Below are 18,907 nucleotides of genomic sequence, written 5' to 3' on the forward strand. Positions count from 1 at the left end.
AAAACATTAGGTTGGAAAACAAGTCGAAAAATGAAAAAGATTGGAAAACAACACAGTAAACCAACTCAAGACCATTCACAGGGCTGATACCAAACAAAATTTGACATTGAGCAATGTAAGATGTCAGGTAACTAGAAATTTGGGTTGAAGCAATAGGTGCTTAAGATATGTAGCAGGAGTTTAGGAAAGGAATTCCAGAGCTAAGGGCCTGGGCAGCTGAAGGCACAGCTGCAAAGAGAGCAGAGATGGAAACTGAGGATGTGCAAGGTGCCGGAATTGGAAGAGAACAGAGATTTTGCAGAGTTGGGTGTTGGAGATACACTGAACACAAAGATGAAAATTTTAAATCTCAGGCTTTGCTGGATATGGAGCCAACTTAGGTTAGTGAGCACAGGGGAGCATCCCTCTTCCTCTCCAAGCAAACAAACTAAAATTGGAAGCAAAAATAGCAGAAAGAAAAAAAAATTATGCCCATCAACATTCTCCTAAACAATGCCACACTGATTTTGTTCAAGTAAAATACCTTGAACGGCAAACAATATTTTTCAGTACACAGAGGAATTTTCTCATTTGCACTCTACACCTCTCGGCACACCATTACCAACTTAAACCCAGAACCAGCATCTTCTGCACTATTTTATTTGGCAAGTTATTTTGTATAACAGTTTAAAAGTGAAAGGAGACATCTTTGAGAGGGTTTGTCTGAAAACATGCTGCATCCAGAATTCTTAGACTACAAAATAATATAGAGGTCGAACGACTGGTTAAGAGGAAGAAGGAGGCTTAGGATCAAGCAAAACTCCAAAGCTTTTTACACGTATGTGCCTCTTGTTTTCAGCGGCAGCAGCGCGAGCCAGAGTGCTGACGGGAAGGTAAGGCGGTTTTTGTTTCTCCCTGTATAAAAAAAAACTTAGCTTGTGCAGCAAGCGGCCCTCTTGTTTTCAGCGGTGGGTGTGTGGAGGGAATGCGAGCCAGGAAGAAACAGATAAATTCAGGCATTGGCTAAACCCGAAACACTACACGTGTTGTGTCTCCCACCCATCCTCCTCCTCTAACCAAAAAAGACTGTGTGGAGGTTCGGTAAGGTAAGGCATTTTTTTATTCTTCTTCTGGAAATCTAGAGTAGAGGGAATGGAAGCTAGGGCAGTTGCATGCTCCTCTTGCAGGATGTGGGAGGTAAGGGTCACTGCTGGTGTCCCCTCTGACTTCACCTGCGAGAAGTGCACCCAACTCCAGCTCCAGCTCCTCACAAACCACGTTAGGGAACTGGAGCTGGAGCTGGATGAACTCCGGATCATTCAGGAGGCTGAGGGGGTGATAGAGAGGAGTTACAGGGAGGTGGTCACACCCGAGGTACAGGAAAAAGGTAGCTGGGTGACTGTCAGGAAGGGGAAAGGGAATAGGCAGACAGTGCAGGGATCCCCTGTGGCCGTTCCCCTCAATAATAAGTATACCGTTTTGGATACAGTTGGGGGGGACGACCTACCAGGGGAAGGCCATAGCGGACAGGTCTCTGGCACTGAGCCAGACCCTGTGGCAAAGAAGGGAAGGGGGGAGAATAGGAGAGCAATTTTAGTGGGGGATTCAATAGTAAGAGGCACAGACAGGCGGTTCTGTGGTCGCAACCGAGATGAAAGGATGGTACGTTGCCTCCCGGGTGCCAGGGTCCATGATGTCTCAGATCGTGTCGTCAAGATCCTTAAGGGGGAGGGTGAGCAACCAGCAGTCATGGTACACATCGGTACCAATGACATAGGTAGAAAAAGGACTGATGTGAGAAACGAGTACAGAGAGTTAGGTTGGAAGCTGAAGTCCAGGACAAACAGGGTAGTTATTTCTGGATTACTACCAGTGCCACGTGATGACGAGGTAAGAAATAGGGAGAGAGTGCAGCTAAACATGTGGCTACAGGGCTGGTGTAGGAGGGAGGGCTTCCATTATGTGGATAATTGGAGCACATTCTGGGGAAGGTAGGACCTGTACAGTAAGGACGGGTTGCACCTGAACCAGAAGGGCACAAATATCCTGGGAGGGAGGTTTGCTCGAGCTGTACGGGATGGTTTAAACTAGTTTGGCAGGGGGGTGGGGAACCGGATTTATAATTCAGAGGATGAGGTATTCGGCCTTCCAACAGACACAACAGGGAGTGAGGTGGTTTATAAAGAAATGCGGTCGATGGAGCATAATTGCGGACACCGAGATGGTTTGAAGTGTGTATACTTCAATGCAAGAAGTATCAGAAATAAAGCGGATGAGCTTAGAGCATGGGTCGGTACTTGGAACTACGATGTTGTGGCCATTACAGAAACTTGGGTAACTCAGGGAGAGGAATGGTTGTTGGAAGTTCCAGGATTTAGATGCTTTAAAAGAAATAGAGAGGGTGGAAAAAGAGGTGGGGGAGTGGCATTGCTAGTCAGGGCGAGTATAGCAGCTACTAAAAGGCAGTTCGAGAATGATATGTCTACAGAGTCAGTTTGGGTTGAGGTCAGAAACAAGAAAGAAGCAGTCACTTTGTTGGGGGTTTTTTACAGACCCCCTAATAGTTGCAGAGAAGTAGAGGAGCAGATTGGGAGGCAGATACTGGAAAGGTGCAGAAGTCACAGGGTTGTAGTCATGGGTGACTTCAACTTCCCAAATATTGTTTGGAAACATTTTAGTTGTAATAGTTTAGATGGAGAGGATTTTGTCCAGTGCGTTCAGGAAGGATTCCTGACACAATATGTAGATAGACCAACACGAGGAGAGGCCACTTTGGATTTGGTGCTTGGCAACGAACCGGGCCAAGTGTTAGACCTGTTGGTAGGACAGCATTTTGGCGGTAGCGATCATAACTCTGTTTCTTTCACGACAGTCATGGATAAGGATAGGTACATACAGCAGGGTAAAGTTTACAATTGGGGGAAGGGTAATTAGAACTCAGTGTGGCAAGAACTGAGTAACATAAATTGGGAATAGATGCTGTCAGGGAAGAGCACCACAGAAGTGTGGAGATTATTTAAGGAATGCATACTGCATGTGCTCGATATGTTTGTCCCTAGCAGGGAGAGAAGATGCGGTCGAGTGAGGGAGCCATGGGTCTCAAGAGAGGTCGAACGACTGGTTAAGAGGAAGAAGGAGGCTTATGTAAGGTTTAGGAAAAGAGGAACGGAAAAGGCTGTAGAGGGATACAAGTTAGCCAGGAAGGAGCTGAAGAAAGGGCTTAGGAGAGCTATAAGGGTGCATGAGAAAACCTTGGGGATAGGATCAAGGAAAGCTCCAAGGCTTTTTACACATATGTGCAGAACGAGAGAATGACCAGAGAAAGGGTAGGGCCGATCAAGGATTGTAAAGGGAATTTGTGCACAGAGCCTAAAGAGATAGGAGAGGTCCATAATGAATACTTCAGTATTCACAACTGAGAGGGACCTAGTTGTAGAGAAGGACGTTGTGAAACAGGAAGGCAGGCTAGAGGAGGTTGATGTTAGTAAAGAAGATGTGCTAGGAATTCTGAGGAAGTTGAAGATAGATAAGTCCTCTGGGCCTGATGGGATTTATCCAAGGATTCTATGGGAAGCGAGGGACAAGATCGCAGGGCCTTTGACGATGATCTTTTCATCCTCACTGTCCATGGGTATAGTGCCGGAAGATTGGAAAGAGGCAAACGTCATTCCCTTGTTCAAAAAAGGGAACAGGGATAACCCCAGAAATTACAGGCCAGTTAGTCTTACGTCAGTGGTGGGCAAATTATTGGAAAGGGCTCTGAGAGACAGGATTTATGATCACTTGGAAAGGCACAGTTTGATTCGTGATAGTCAGCATGGATTTGAGAGGGGTAGATCATGCCTCACAAACCTTATTGAATTCTTTGAAGAGGTGACCAAACACGTGGATGAAGGTGGAGCAGTGGATGTGGTATACATGGATTTAAGTAAGGCATTTGATAAGGTTCCCCATGGTAGGCTCATGCAGAAGGTAAGGAGGCAGATAGGGGGCAACGTAGCAGACTGGATTCAGAATTGGCTGATCCTTAGAAGACAAAGGGTGGTAGAGGACAGAAAATATTCAACATGGTGCTCAGTTACGAGTGGTGTACCACAAGGATCTGTTCTGGGTCCTCTTCTATTTGTGATTTTTGTAAATGATTTGGATGAAGGAGTGGAAGGGTGGATTAGCAAATTCGCGGACGATACGAAGGTGGGTCACGTTGTGGACACTGCGGAGGGCTGTTCTCGGTTACAAAGGGACATTGATAGAATGCAAGAGCTGGGCTGAGAAGTGGCGGATGGAGTTTAACCCTGAAAAGTGTGAGGTGATTCATTTTGGAAGGACAAACTTGAAAGCAGAATACAGGGTTGACGGAAAGAATCTTGGCAGTATGGAGGAGCAGAGGGATCTTGGGGTTCATGTTCACAGTTCCCTGAGAGCTGCCACCCAGGTGGATAGAGTTGTTAAGAAGGCGTATGGTGTGTAAGTTTTCATTAATGGAGGGACTGAGTTCAAGAGCCGTGAAGTTATGCTCCAGCTATACAAAAGCCTGGTTCGGCCACATCTGGAGTAGTGTGTCCAGTTCTGGTCACCTCATTACAGGAAAGATGTGGAAGCGTTAGAAAAGACGCAGAGGAAATTTACCAGGATGTTGCCTGGAATGGAGGGAAGATCTTACGAGGAAAGGTTGAGAGAGCTAGGGCTTTTCTCTTTAGAATGACGAAGGATGAGAGGTGACTTGATAGATGTGTACAAAATGATCAGAGGTATAGATAGAGTAGACAGCCAGAGACTCTTTCCTAAGGTGGAGATAGCTTTTATGAGGGGACATAGTTTTAAAGTGAAAGGAGGTAGATATCGGGGAGACGTCAGAGGTAGGTTCTTTACTCAGAGAGTGGTAGGGGCGTGGAATGCATTGCCAGAGAGGGTAGTGGAGTCAGCCTCATTAGGGGCATTTAAGTGGCTATTAGATAGGCATATGGATGATAGTATAAGGTGGCCGTACAGGTTAGATAGACCTTAGGTTTAGGGTAAAACTTTGGCGCAACATCGTGGGCCGAAGGGCCTGTACTGTGCTGTACTGTTCTATGTTCTATTCTATAGGTGGGCCAGTCAGATGGGCTGAACAGTGACAAATGGAATTTAATCCCGAAAAGTGAAGGTGATGTATTTTGCAAGGACTAACAAGGGAATACACATTGAATGGCAGAATCCGAGGAAGTACAGAGGATCGGAGAGACCTTGGTGTGGACGGCCATAGATCCTTGAAGGCAACAGGACAGGTAGACAACAAAAATCGACGTTGCTGTTAAAGTTCAGCCGGTCCGGCAGCACCTGTGAAGAAAAATCAGAGTTAACGCTTCAGATCTGGTGACCCTTCCTCAGAACGGACCCAAAACATTAACTCTGATTTTTCTTCACAGATGCTGCCAGACCTGCTGAACTTTTCCAGCAACTTCTGTTTTTGTTTCTGATTTACAGCATCCGCAGTTCTTTCGATTTTTTTTTTGGACAGGTAGACATTGTGGTTAAGGTGGCTTACGGGATACCGGCCTTTATTATTCAAGGGTTTGAATACAACAGTAAGGAAATTATAATGGAGTTGTGTGTAACTGTTAGCTAGGCCACAGCTGGAATAGTGTGTGCAGTTCTGGTCGCCACATTATAGGAAAATGCAATTGTACCTGAGGGAGTGCAGAGGAAATTCACCAGAATATTGTTTTCTTTGGAGCAGAGAAGACTGAGGGGAGTCTGACTGAGGTGTACAAAGTTATGAAGAATGCAGATAAGGAGAAACCTTTCCCCTTAGTCAATACCAGAGGCCGGTTTTAAGGTAAGGGTCTTAAGGTTTAGAAGGGAGTTGAGGGAAGAAAGTGTTCATCTACAGGTTAGTGAGTAAGTGGAAGTCACTGCCAGAAAGAGGCGCAGGAACTCTCAAGACACTTGAAAAGTATTTAGATGGGCACTTGAACACCATAGCATTCAAAACTATGTATCAATGCTGGGAAATGGGATTAGAATAGATAGATGATTGACCAGTGCAGGTACAATGAGCCAGAGAGCCTTTTCCATACTGTAAAATCTCTATGGTTCTAACTGTCACCCCTGAACTACCTCTCTTAAAAAAAAATAAATACAGTGCACAACACTGCATAGCCCACCCTCCAAGATGCAACAAAGGCCCTTCTGACCACAGAATTGCCTTTTCATTTGTAAGGTGTCCATGATGATTTAGTAACGGCAGGACCAACATTTCATATACGATAAGCAAAGGGTAACTGAACCACGTGAAACATCACATGAAAGGCGATTAGCAATGCGATGCTTTTTCAGCGATGTTCAAAGTTCTTCCATGAGATGCGTCTACCAAATCTAGCATTAGGGAATACCACAGATTCCTGTCATAATCCACCATTCCCAATGAGACATCCTCCAGTTCAGAACTCCTATTACAGCACATTTTCCACATGAAGTCATCCTTTGACTTGCTTCATTTTTAATTTGAATGTCTAATGTAATTCCTAATTTTATTTATATTTATGTATAGTCATCTGCTTCTAATTGTGCAACAGGACAAAAACTTAATTACATTGCAAAAGGTCAGCACACCAATAATTGCATAATATGGTATTAAAAATAAAATAGGAGTTTAAAATACTTCCATGCCCTTAAAATAAGACTTTTTAAAATAGTCCTTCAGTGCAGAGATGTAATTTGTGCATTGCTGATAATGACTGCAATAACGCCTGTTTGATTAGGATGCATAGGGTGGGACGGTACTGGTCTTTAAATCAGATTCTCAGAGTTTACTCCTGGTGTTTTACTGCAAATGCATCTTACCTTAACACAAGTGCAGACTGCCAACATAGAGGCCAGGTTCAACTGTTTTTCACTTAAAATCAGATCTTAAAGTTTATTTGCACTATTGCTTCAGGGCTGGTTCTGGGAATTTGAGCCAGTATCCAGGATACACACCAAGACATAACTTGACCTGGGCTTTTTCCAAGCTAAAGTTGACAATTTAGAGTTGACACTCAGGCTGAACAAGTTCTGGGCTAATGACCACGATGATGAAGAAAGATAAATTCAAGGCCATCTCCTCCAATCTTCAATGGCAGCTCTATGACCAAGTCATCCACTGCTGAACATAAGTTGTCCATCACTGGATTAACACAATGGTTGTATAACAGATTGGAGTTTGAGTTACCTTAAACTGCTCACTTCCCAATCTCTCCAAAGATTCTCCATCACTTGCAAGGCTTAAGTTGCTGGGTGTAAAACCAGGAAATTCCTACCCAAGAGCAGCTTTGTGGGAGCACCTTCACCATAGAGTTCAGCAGTTCGAGACAATATTCACCACGTTCTCAAGGGCAATTAGCAGTAAATTAGCAATAATTCCTATTTCAATAATGAATTATTAAAGAGTCACAATGGAATACTCAACACTGGCCTGAATGGGTTCAGAGGACCACTGCTCATGTGACAGCATTTGCTTGCTTAGTTTCTCTGCCACAGAACACAATTGCAACCTGTTCTATCAGCACATCGTGACCTTATGTGGAGACAATTCACAGAATGAGCACAGCAACTTACCAAGTTCACTTCAACACCAATTTCCTCTCCAGTGACCTCCATCATCAATAAGGACAGCAGCAGCAATGTGGTGGGAGCACCAGTCACAGAGATATATGATCTGTCATTGCTTCACTATCGCATCACACTGGCTCAGGGCTGCACCACTCCGCAGTTCAACTTCATCCTCCAGCTCATTTGCTGTGCTAACAAGAAACGTTTCCTTTTCCTTTCAGACACCAAGGCCCACAAGATGCAACAACTCAGGGATACCCATGGTCCTCTAGTATAGTACCTTCCTCCCTTCCCCTTTCCTCTGACCATCCCCTCTCCTAACCCCACCTCCTGTCGGTATTCACCATCTCTCCTAACCTTCTGCTCTCGGATGCTGAACGTTCTGTACTCAGCAAAGGTCTCAGCTTTGTCCCTCTGCTGCCCCACCTTAACAAATTTCAGGCACGACGTGACGTTGGCCCCTTCTTCCGCTGTCTTCGCCTCCATGCCCATTCCTTCAGACAAGAGTCATCTCCCTGTCCCACAGACCCTATCGCCCAGTTCCAACACTTTCCCTCCACCTGGACCCCTTCCTCTGGCCTTTCACCAGCACTCGATCTGTTAATTGAGAAGTGTTGCCGTGACATTAGTCGCCTCAATTTCGCTGCCCCACCTCACCAAATCCAACCTATCTGCCTTCAAACTGACAGCACTCCGTGCACTCAGATCCAATCCTGACTTTGCTATTAAGCCTGCCCATCAGAAAGGTGCTGGCGTAATCTGGCATACTGACCTCTACATCACAGAGGTTGAGCGCCAGGTCTCAGATACCTCCTCCTATCCTCCCCTGAACCATGATCCCACCATGACACATCAGGCCATTGTATCAACTACAGTAACTGACCTCATTTCATCTGGTGATCTCCCCACCACTGCCTCCAAGCTGATAGTCCCCCAGCCCCACACAGCTCATTTCTACCTCCTTCTGAAAATCCACAAACAGGACTGTCCAGGCAGACTCATTGTTTCAGCCTGCTCCTGGCCCACACATCTCATCTTCTCCTACCTTGACTCAGCCTTTCCTCCCCGGTCCAGTCCCTGCCCACGAACATCCGTGACTCCTCTGACACTTTACATCAGTTTCAGAATTTCCAGTTTGCTGGTTCCAGCCACCTCCTCTTTACCACATTTCTTTACACATCCATTCCCCATCAGGATGGTCTCAGGGCTCTCTGCTTCTTACTGGAACAAAGGTCTGAACCGTCCCCACACACCACCAGCCTCCTCCGCTTGGCCAAGCTCGTCCTCACCCTCAACAACTTCTCTTTTAATTCCTCTCATTTTCTTCAGGTCAGAGGGGTGGCAATGGGTACCCAGTTTCGTTTGTTTCTTTGTGGGGGTATGTGGAACATTCCTTGTTCTAGTCCCATTCTGGCCCCCACCCACAACTCTTTCTCAGACATATCGATGATATCATTGGCGCTGCCTCCTTCTCTTGTCCGGAATTGGAAAAGTTCATCAGTTTCGCTTCCAATTTCCACCTTGCCCTCACTTTCACCTGGTCTATCTCTGACTCCTCCCTTCCTTGTTCGACATCTCTGTTTCCATTTCTGGGAATAGACTAGCCACTAATATCCATTATGAACCCACTGACTCCCATAGCTACCTGGACTATACATCCTCGCAACCTGCTTCCTGTAAAGGCTCCATCCCATTCTCTCAGTAGCTCCATCTCCGTCACACCTGTTCTGATGAGGCCAACTTCAACAAGGGGGCCTCCGAAACGTCCACCTTCTTCCTCAACTGAGGATTCCTCAGAACCATTGTCAACAGGGCCCTCAACTGGGTCTGACCCATCTCCCGCACTTCTGACCTCAGTCCATCTCCTCCCTCCTGCAACAGCAATAGGGTTCCCTTGTCCTTACCAACCATCCGACCATCATCCACATCCAAAAGATCATCAGATGCCATTTCTGCCACCTCCAGCGAGATGCCACCACCAGACACGCATCTACCTTCCCTCCCTTGAATGCCTAGAGCAGGGACAATTCCCTCCAGGACACCCTGGTCCACTCCTCTTTCACTCCCAACATACCCCCGCAGCACCTGGTCTACTCCTCTTTCACTCCCAACATCCCCTCACAGCCCCACGGCACCTTCCCCTGCAATTGGTGAAGGTGTAACACCTGCCCATTTACCTCCTCCCTCCTCAGTATCCAAAAGCCCACACATATACCTTCCAGGTAAAGCAGCATTTCACTTGTACTTCCCACAATCTAGCCTACTGCATTTGCTGATCACAATGTGGTCTCCTCTACTTTGGGGAAACGAAGCACAGACTGGGTGACCGGTTTGCAGAACATCTACGTTCTGCCCGCAATAAAGACCCTGAGCTACCTATTGCCTGTCACTTTCACACACCACCCTGTTCCCTGGTCAATGTCTCTGTCTCAGGCTTGTTGCGGTGTTCCAGCAAAGCTCAGCGCAAGATGAAAGAATACCTCATTTTCCGCTTGGGGACCCTGCAGCCCTCTGGAATAAATATCGAGTTCAATAATTTTAGGGCCTGAACTCTCCCAGGTCCTGGCCCCCTACCCCTTGTTATTACATAGCCTGCCATTACACACTACCTATTGTTAGCCGTTAGCAGTGTCCATTAACAGCATCCACATTCCTAGCCAGATCGTTATCAACTCCTTTGTCTGTCCAACTGTTCTTCTCTCTTTTTGGGCTCTATGCCCACCTATTGTTTACTCCTTACCCCCTCCACCAACGCTGTCTTCTGCATATAAACCGGCATTTTCCTAGTTACCATCAGTTCTGAGGAAACATCACAGGACCCAAAACGTTAACTCTGATTTCTCTTCACAGATGCTGCCAGTCCTGCTGGGCTTTTCCAACAACTTCTGTTTTTGTTCCCGATTTACAGCACCCGCAGTTCTTTTGGTTTTTATTGCTTCACTATTACTGGGCCAATTTCATGGACCTCTTTATCTAATGCACCAGAGGTCACAGCCCGGACACACAAACTGCAGCAGTTCAAACAGAAGGCCCGCCAAAAACCCTCTCAAATTAAGGCTGAGCAGTAAATGTTGCCCTCTTCATCCTGAAAATTAAAAGGATTGGTTGGGTTTTGAGCAGTTTATTTGCAGCATGTGAATATTTGTTATAAGCCACAGGCTGTCACTTGGGTATCCATGGCACAACACAGAAGGCAACAGGGTTTTGTTTTAATCAGCTTGAATTCTCAGTGCATTTGGATATTGTAGGCAAGGGCTGTGATGTTGCAACATGGATGTTGTTAACCTAGCTTCCCAACGGTTACCTCCAACTGCGTTATCCAATTGCCTACTTGTATATTGTTTGAGACCTGCCTATTTTGGACAATTCCCTCCACAATACAGTTGAGCTGTTGTTTGCAAACTGCCTAATATGATTCCAGCAAAATTTTAGAATTCCTTGTGTCCACTGAATCAAATAGCATAGTTGAGGAATGTTCAGTCCATTATACCTGTGGTGTTACTTTGAAAGAATTATTTAATTAACTCCACTCACCTATTCTTTCCCCATAACCCAGCAGACTGTTTCTTTTTAACCAATTACCCAATTCCTTTTTGAAAGTAAATGACTGAATCGGCTTTGACTACTTTTTCGTGAATTACACTCCAGATCATCATAACTCTCAGCATTAAAATATGAATTCTCCTCAACTCTCACAGGTTCTTCATCCAACAAATAATCTCATTTTTACCTCAGGAGGTGGTGGCTGATGCTGGTTTGTTGCTGTCATGGAGGATGGGCCATTTGCATAACTCTGATCCTGATTCGTTGTCTCTAGTTTGACATCTTCCAGTCCAGGTATTGATGAAAGCTGCAAGCCACAAAAAGACAAAATTGTAGATGAAAACTCCAAAAATGTGCAATCCATAGACTGAATAAATCTGCTAGTTCTGAGGCATTTGCCACCTGCTGCACCCAACTGAGGGGTCAGACGAGGTCTCAATTTCAACATCTTACACAAAGACTGACAGCTCTGTCAATGCAGCACTCAGTCAGTATTGGCACTGGACATAGCAAGCACTTGGTACTTGGGTCTCTGGACTGGGCGTTGAAATAAACAACCACATTACTCAACAAAAGCAAAGTAAATTCCAAAGAAAAGTCACACTGGACTCAAATCGTTAACTCTGCTTCTCTCTCTACAGGTGCCGACTGACCTGCTGAGTTTCTCCAGCAGTGTCTATTTTTATTTTAACTTCTAATCTGAACTGAATGACTTGATACGCAAAAAGATCAAGCCACTTATTAAATTGGCTGGAGAAAAGTACAACTTGTCAAACTCAATTCATTTCACATATGACTCAGGCAACAGATCCGGCAAAAGTTCTGCAACATTTCACTTTATGACACTGAAAGGCCCATCACTGGGGCAACCTACTGAGCCAGTGAAGATAGTTTTATACTACCAACTATCCATGAACCAGAAATGTTCATATATAATAAAACAAAACACTGGGGAGATGAAACACGGACTGAGTGAATATTTTGCAGAACACCTGTCCGTCTGTCAATAAGAATAATCCCGAGCTTCTAGTTGCCTGCTGGGTCAACACACCACCTTATCTCCTGACCAACGTTTCTGTCTCATGCCTGCTGCAATGATCCAGCAAGGCTTAGCACAAGCTGGAAGAACAGCATCTCATGAGGACCATGGCTTGGGGACCCTGAGGCCTTCAGGACAATATGGAGTTCAATAATTTTATGGCCTGAACACCTTCTCCCACTTCCTTTACACATCTCGACACCCCAGGCCCTGTCATGATATGGGCTGCATACAGCACAGCCAATTCATTTGCACTTACTCATGGTTCCCATGATCCAACTTTTCTTCTTCCCTGTCTGGCTATCAACAAGCCCCTTTTCTGCCTAACTTTCTTTCTCTCTCTTTGGCATCTATCCACTTACTTATCCCCCCTCCCACTCCCCCAACCCCTAAACCCAGTCATCAGCATAAATGCCACCTTTTCCAAGCTTCTATCAGTTCTGAAGAAGGGTCACTGGACTTGAAACATTAACTCTGTTTTCTTCCCATAGGTGCTGCCAGACCTGCTGAGATTCTCCAGCAATTTCTGTTAATGTTCATATGCATTGCATCTATAGAGAAATATTTGCATTTATATACTTGCATATATTTTCACTACATCAAAACATTCCTCAAAGTTCTTCAAAGCCTAGTCGGTGGTGCTGTGTGGGAAATGTGACAGCCAATGTGTACACAGCAAGTTCTTGCGAACAGCAATTAAATAAATAATATTGACGGTCAGGAATAAACATTAACCAGGCCTTGATGGAGTACTCTTGCCCTTTTCAAATACTACCCTAGCATACTTTGCAACCACAGAATCGGCCGGCAGGACCCTTGGTTTAATCTTATGCAAAGGTGGCGTTTACAAAAGTGCAGCACTCTGTCAGTATGATACCAAAATACACCCAAATGCATGGGATCAAGTCTCAGAAGACAGCGCTCTTCCAAACCACTCATGAGCTTCCTTAAACTGATTATAGAACTAACAGCCCTGTATTAGTTTCCCAATCAGGGATTATTAAAAAAAAAACTGCCAGTATTTCTGTTCCCCACTCTCTAATTGTAATGTGTTCTGCAGTTCTTGCTTAAATTTTTGCACTGTCTAAATTTCTATTTCCCTTGAACATCCCCAAGTTACTTTTGCCTCGCTTCATCTTATTCTACACGTGACATTGTTTTCCAAATCCATAATAAAGAATTTAATGAGGCAGCCTGCAGGTTTTCTCAGATCTTATTTCCTGCTGGAATCAATTTGTTTTATTTTTCCAAACTTTTTCCTTGGTATTTGATATTTTCACATCACAGAAATCATTGCTGTAACATCAAGTTTTCAATAGAGGGTAAGTACTGTAACTTTAGTAATATGATGCTTTCAAAAGACAGACTGCTAGTGAGCTAGTGGGGGAAGGGAGAGAAGAGAAAGTTGGAGAGAAGAGAAAGTCAGAGAGGAGAGGTAGATACACAACCAAATGAAAGCAGACTTACCTACACCACAACATCACATTGCTTTTATATTCCAGTGTGCAATGGTCGTTTAAATTTATAACTTGACAAACAATAACAGTTGGAAGGCTCTTTTGAAATGAGTAAAGATTTTCCATCAACATAAGGTAATATTAATGGGTTTCGGCTAGAGTCCACTGGAGTTTCATCATAAACTGTTACAAGTCTCAAGTGTCATTATTCTGAACAATTAAACAGTTCACAAGAACAGTAAGAACTTACAAATTTTCTTTTCAGCCCAGTTGTAATATCTTGCCTATTTTGCTAATTTCTTTACATACATAAGAACATAGAACATAAGAACTAGGAGCAGGAGTAGGCCGTCCGGCCCTTCGAGCTTGCTCCGCCATTCAATAAGATCATGACTGATCTTTTCATGGACTCAGATCCACTTACCCGCATTCTCACCGTATCCCTTAATTCCTTTATTGTTCAAAAAAAATCTACCTAATCTTTAAAAATGTTTACTGAAGTAGCATCAACTACTTCATTGGGCAAGGAATTCCATACATTAACAACTCTCTGGGTGAAGAAGTTCCTTCTCAATTCAGTCCTAAATCTGCTTCCTCTAATCTTGAGGCTATGCCCTCTTGTCCTAGATTCACCTGCCAGTGGAAACATCCTCTCTACTTCTATCTTATCTATTCCCTTCATAATTTTATATGTTTCTATAAGATCCCCCCTCAATCTTCTGAATTCCAATGAATATAATCCCAATCTACTCAGTCTCTCCTCATAAGCCAACCCCCTCAACTCTGGAATCAACCTAGTGAACCTCCTTTGCACCCCCTCCAGTGCCAGTACATCCTTTCTCAAGTAAGGAGACCAAAACTGCACATAGTACTCCAAGTGTGGCCTCACCGGCACCTTGTACAGCTGCAACATAACCTCTCTGTTTTTAATTTCAATCCCTTTAGCAATGAAGGACAAAATTCCATTTGCCTTCCTAATTACTTGTTGTACCTGCAGACCTACCTTCTGTGATTCATGCACAAGGACACCCAGGTCCCTCTGCATAGCAGTATGCTGCAACTTTTTACCATTTAAGTAATAATCCTTTTTACTATTACTCCTACCAAAATGTATGACTTCACATTTATTTCCATTGTATTCCATCTGCCAGACCTTTGCCCATTCACTCAATGTATCTATGTTCCTCTGCAAAGTTTCACAGTCCTCGGCACACTTTGCTCTGCCACTCATCTTAGTGTCATCTGCAAACTTTGACACCCTACACATGGTCCCCAACTCCAAATCATCTATATAAATTGTAAATAATTGTGGTCCCAACACCGATCCCTGAGGCACACCACTAGTCACTGACTGCCAGCTAGAATAGCACTCATTTATCCCCACTCTTTGCTTCCTGTTAGTCAACCAATCCTCTATCCATGCTAATACTTTACCCTTAACGCCATGCATCCTTATCTTATGCAGTAGCCTCTTGTGCGGCACCTTGTCGAAGGTCTTTTGGAAATCTAGGTACACCACATCCACTGGGTCCCCATTGTCCACCTTGCTCGTAACGTCTTCATAGAATTCCAAAAGATTTGTCAAGCATGACCTGCCCTTCATGAACCCATGCTGCGTCTGCCCAACGGGACAATTTCTATCAAGATGCCTTTCTATTTCTTCCTTGATAATAGACTCAAGCATCTTCCCCACTACAGAGGTTAAGCTAACCGGTCTATAATTCCCCATCTTTTGTCTACTTCCCTTTTTAAACAGTGGCATCACATTTGTTGTTTTCCAATCTGCTGGGACTGCCCCAGAGTCCAGCGAATTTTGGAAAATTACCGCCAGTGCACCTGCTATTTCTCCCGCCATCTCTTTTAGTACCCTGGGATGCATTCCATCAGGGCCAGGAGACTTATCAATCCTTAGCGCCATTAGCTTGCCCAACACTACCTCTTCCGTAATAATGATTGTTTCCAGGTCTTCACCTACCTTCGTCTCTTTGTCTATTACTGGCATGTTATTAGTGTCCTCCACTGTGAAGACCAATACAAAATACCTGTTCAATGCCTTGGCCATTTCATCATATCCCATAACTAAATTCCCCTTCTCATCCTCTAAAGGGCCAATGTTTACTTTAGCCACTCTTTTTCGTTTTATATATTTATAGAAACTTTTGCTATCTGTCTTTATATTCTGTGCTAGTTTTTTCTCATGTTCTATCTTTATAGCTCTTTTTGTGGCTTTCTGTTGACCTTTAAAGTTTTCCCAATCTTCTAGTTTCATGCTGTTTTTGGCCACTTTGTATGCCTTCTCTTTCAATTTGATAGCCTCCCTTATTTCTTTAGACACTCATGGCAGATTACCCCTTTTCTTACAGTCCTTCCTTTTCACTGGAATATACTTTTGCTGAGCACTTTGAAAAATTGCTTTGAAAGTCCTCCACTGCTCGTCAACTGTGCCACCATAAAATCTTTGTTTCCAGTCTACTTTAGCCAAGTCCTCCCTCATTCTATTGTAGCTCCCCTTGTTCAAGCACAGGACCCTGGTATTAGATTTTATCTTCACACTCTCCATCTGTATTCTAAATTCAACCATACTGTGATCACTCCTTCCAAGAGGATCCCTAACTATGAGGTCATTAATTATTCCTGTCTCATTACACAGGACCAGATCTAGGATAGCTTGCTCCCTCGTCGATTCCTTTACATACTGTTCAAGAAAACTATCACGGATACACTCAACGAACTCCTCCTCAAGGCTACCCTGACCGAGCTGGAAAAAACCCATCTATATATAATAAAATAGTGTGCCATGTCCTGTTGTCACCTCGATTTGGAGAAATTTCTTAAATTTTACTTCCAATTTCCACCCTTCCCAGTTTGATATTGTCTTTCCCTGATGTTTCCTTCTCTTCCTTGACATCGTTTCCTTTCAGGCATTAAGGAACACAAGCTGGAACAACTCAGATATACCCACACCCCTCTGGAACCTTCGTCCCCCTCGCTTCCCTCTGACTCCATCTTTCCTCCTGACTCCATCACTTGTTGAGTATTTACTATCTCTTCTGACTTTCTGCTCTCAATTGCTGAACATTCTGTACTCAGCAAAAAGTCTTAGTCTTATCCCTCTGTGCCCTGTTTCAATTATATTCAGGCACAACATCATGCTGAACTCTTCTTCCGTCACCTCCGCGTCTATGTCTTTGGGCAGGAGTTCTCTCCCTAGATGCCTTCACCTGCCTTTATCACTCTCCCTTCTCCTGCACCCTCCCTCTAGCCTTTTACCTCCACTCGACACATTCATCGAGAACTGACGCTGTGACATTGTTTGTGCCCCTTATCCATTAGAACCTATCTCCCTCTGAACTGACTGCACTTAGTGCTCTCAGATGCAACCCCGACTTTATCATCAGGCCTGACAACAAGGATACTGCTGTTGTTGTCTGGTGTACTTAGCTCTACATTATGAAGGCTGGATGCCTGCTCTTAAAAGCCTCCTCTGATCTCCCCTGGACCACGACCCCACCATCAAGCATTAGGACACTGGTGAGAATTTTGGACACAATCTTTACTCGTCTGCGAATCTATGTGTGACAGCCTCCCAGCTCAATCCCCCAACCCCATACCACCTTCTAACTTCTCCCCAAATTCCACAATCAGAACTACCTGGGCAGAACCAGTGTTTCTACCTGCTCCTTCCCATGGAACTTATTTCTTCCTAACTGACTCTGTTTTCTCTCCCAGTGCCTCCCCATTTACATCTGCAATTCTTCTGACACTTTACGTCAGTTTCAGAATTTCCAGTTCATGGGCTCCAGCCAGCTCCTCTTCACCATGGAAGTGGAATCCCTTTACACGTCCATCCCCATAGATGCGCCCAGGGCTGTCTGCTTCTTCCCGGGAAAAAAAAAGGCCTGAACCATCCCCATCCACCACCACCCTCCTCTGCCTGGCTGAGCTCATCCTCACACCGAACAACTTCTCCTTTAACTTCTCTCACTTTCTTCAGATCAAAGGTGTGGCCATGGGTACCCACATGGACCCCAATTTCGTCTGTTTCTTTGTGGGCTATGTGGAAGATACCTGGTTCCTTTCCTACTTGGGTCTCTCCCACAACTCTTTCTGCAGTACATTGTTGGTATCATCAGTGCTGCTTCCCTCTCTTGTTCTGAACCGGAAAAATGTATCAATTTCGGTTCCAATCTCCACTGTGTCCTCATCTTCACCTGGTCCATTTCTGATCTCTCCATTCCCTTCCTTGATATCCCCGTTTCCATTTCTGGGCTTCTGTTAGCCATTGATATATGCTACAAACCCAATGACTCCCACAGATACCTCTATTATACATCCTCGCACTCTTCTTCTTGCAAGGACTCCATCCAATTCTCCTAATTTCTCCATCTCCATCTCATTTGTTCTGATGATGCTGTCTCCGCAGAGGGGCCTCAGAAATGACCATTTTTTTTCACAACTGAGGATTTCCCACCACCACGGTTGATAGGACCCTCAGCCGTGTCTGATCCATCTACCGCACTTCTGGCCTCACCCTTTCCCTTCTCTCCCACAACAAGAAAGTTTCTCTGGGCCTCACTTACCTTCTCATCAGCCTCTGCATCCAAAGGATTGTAAGCTGCGAGTTCCATCATCTCCAATAGGGTGCCACGACCAGTCATATATTTCCCTCCCCTCCTTTGTCAGCAGTGCGCAGGACCATTCGCTGCAGGATGCGCTGGTCCACTCCTCCTCCATTCCCAATAAGTCCCCACATCCTCAGAGCACCTGCCCATGAAATTTCAGAAGATGTAACCCTGCCCGTTTACCTCCTCCCTCCTCATCATCCAAGGGCCAAGACTTCCAGGTGAAGCAGTGATTTACCTTTACTTCATTCAATCTAGTCTACTGTATTCATTGCTCACAATGTGGTCTCCCCTGCAATGCGGAGATTAAATGCAGACAGGGTAACCATTTTGCATAACACCTATGTTCTCTCTGCAAAAATGACCCAGAGCTTCCAGTTGCCTGCCACTTCAACACATCGATGTGTTCCCTGGCCAACATTTCTGTCACAGGGCTGCTGCAGTGTTCTAGTGAGCCTCAGCATAAGCTCGAAGAACAACATCTCATTTTCCACCTGGGGACCTATGGCCTCCAAGACTCAACACTGAGTTCAATAACTTTCCAGCCTGATTCCATCCTTCAATTTTTTTTTTACCCAATCCCAAGCCCACCCTGAACCTAGTCTTGTAATGACATGAAATAACAAAGTGTAGAGCTGGATGAACACAGCAGGCCAAGCAGCATCAGAGGAGCAGGAAGGCTGACGTTTCGGGCC

General features: G+C 44.7%; 1 protein-coding gene across 1 annotated transcript in view; it reads right to left on the minus strand.

The window, feature by feature from the left end:
• The window catches only part of LOC109930067 (WASH complex subunit 3), a 31,749-nt gene extending 13,501 nt beyond the window's left edge, over positions 1-18,248 (minus strand). The window contains exons 1-2 of the mRNA XM_048607962.1: positions 18,171-18,248; positions 11,282-11,401 (exon numbers count right to left, since the gene is read on the minus strand). Of these exons, the coding sequence (XP_048463919.1) occupies positions 11,282-11,401; positions 18,171-18,248 (198 nt within the window). The remainder of the gene's footprint in view (positions 1-11,281; positions 11,402-18,170) is intronic.
• Positions 18,249-18,907: the final 659 nt, after the last annotated feature.

Source organism: Rhincodon typus, chromosome 18, assembly GCF_021869965.1.
Source record: "Rhincodon typus isolate 14 chromosome 18, sRhiTyp1.1, whole genome shotgun sequence".
Lineage (NCBI taxonomy): Eukaryota > Metazoa > Chordata > Chondrichthyes > Orectolobiformes > Rhincodontidae > Rhincodon > Rhincodon typus.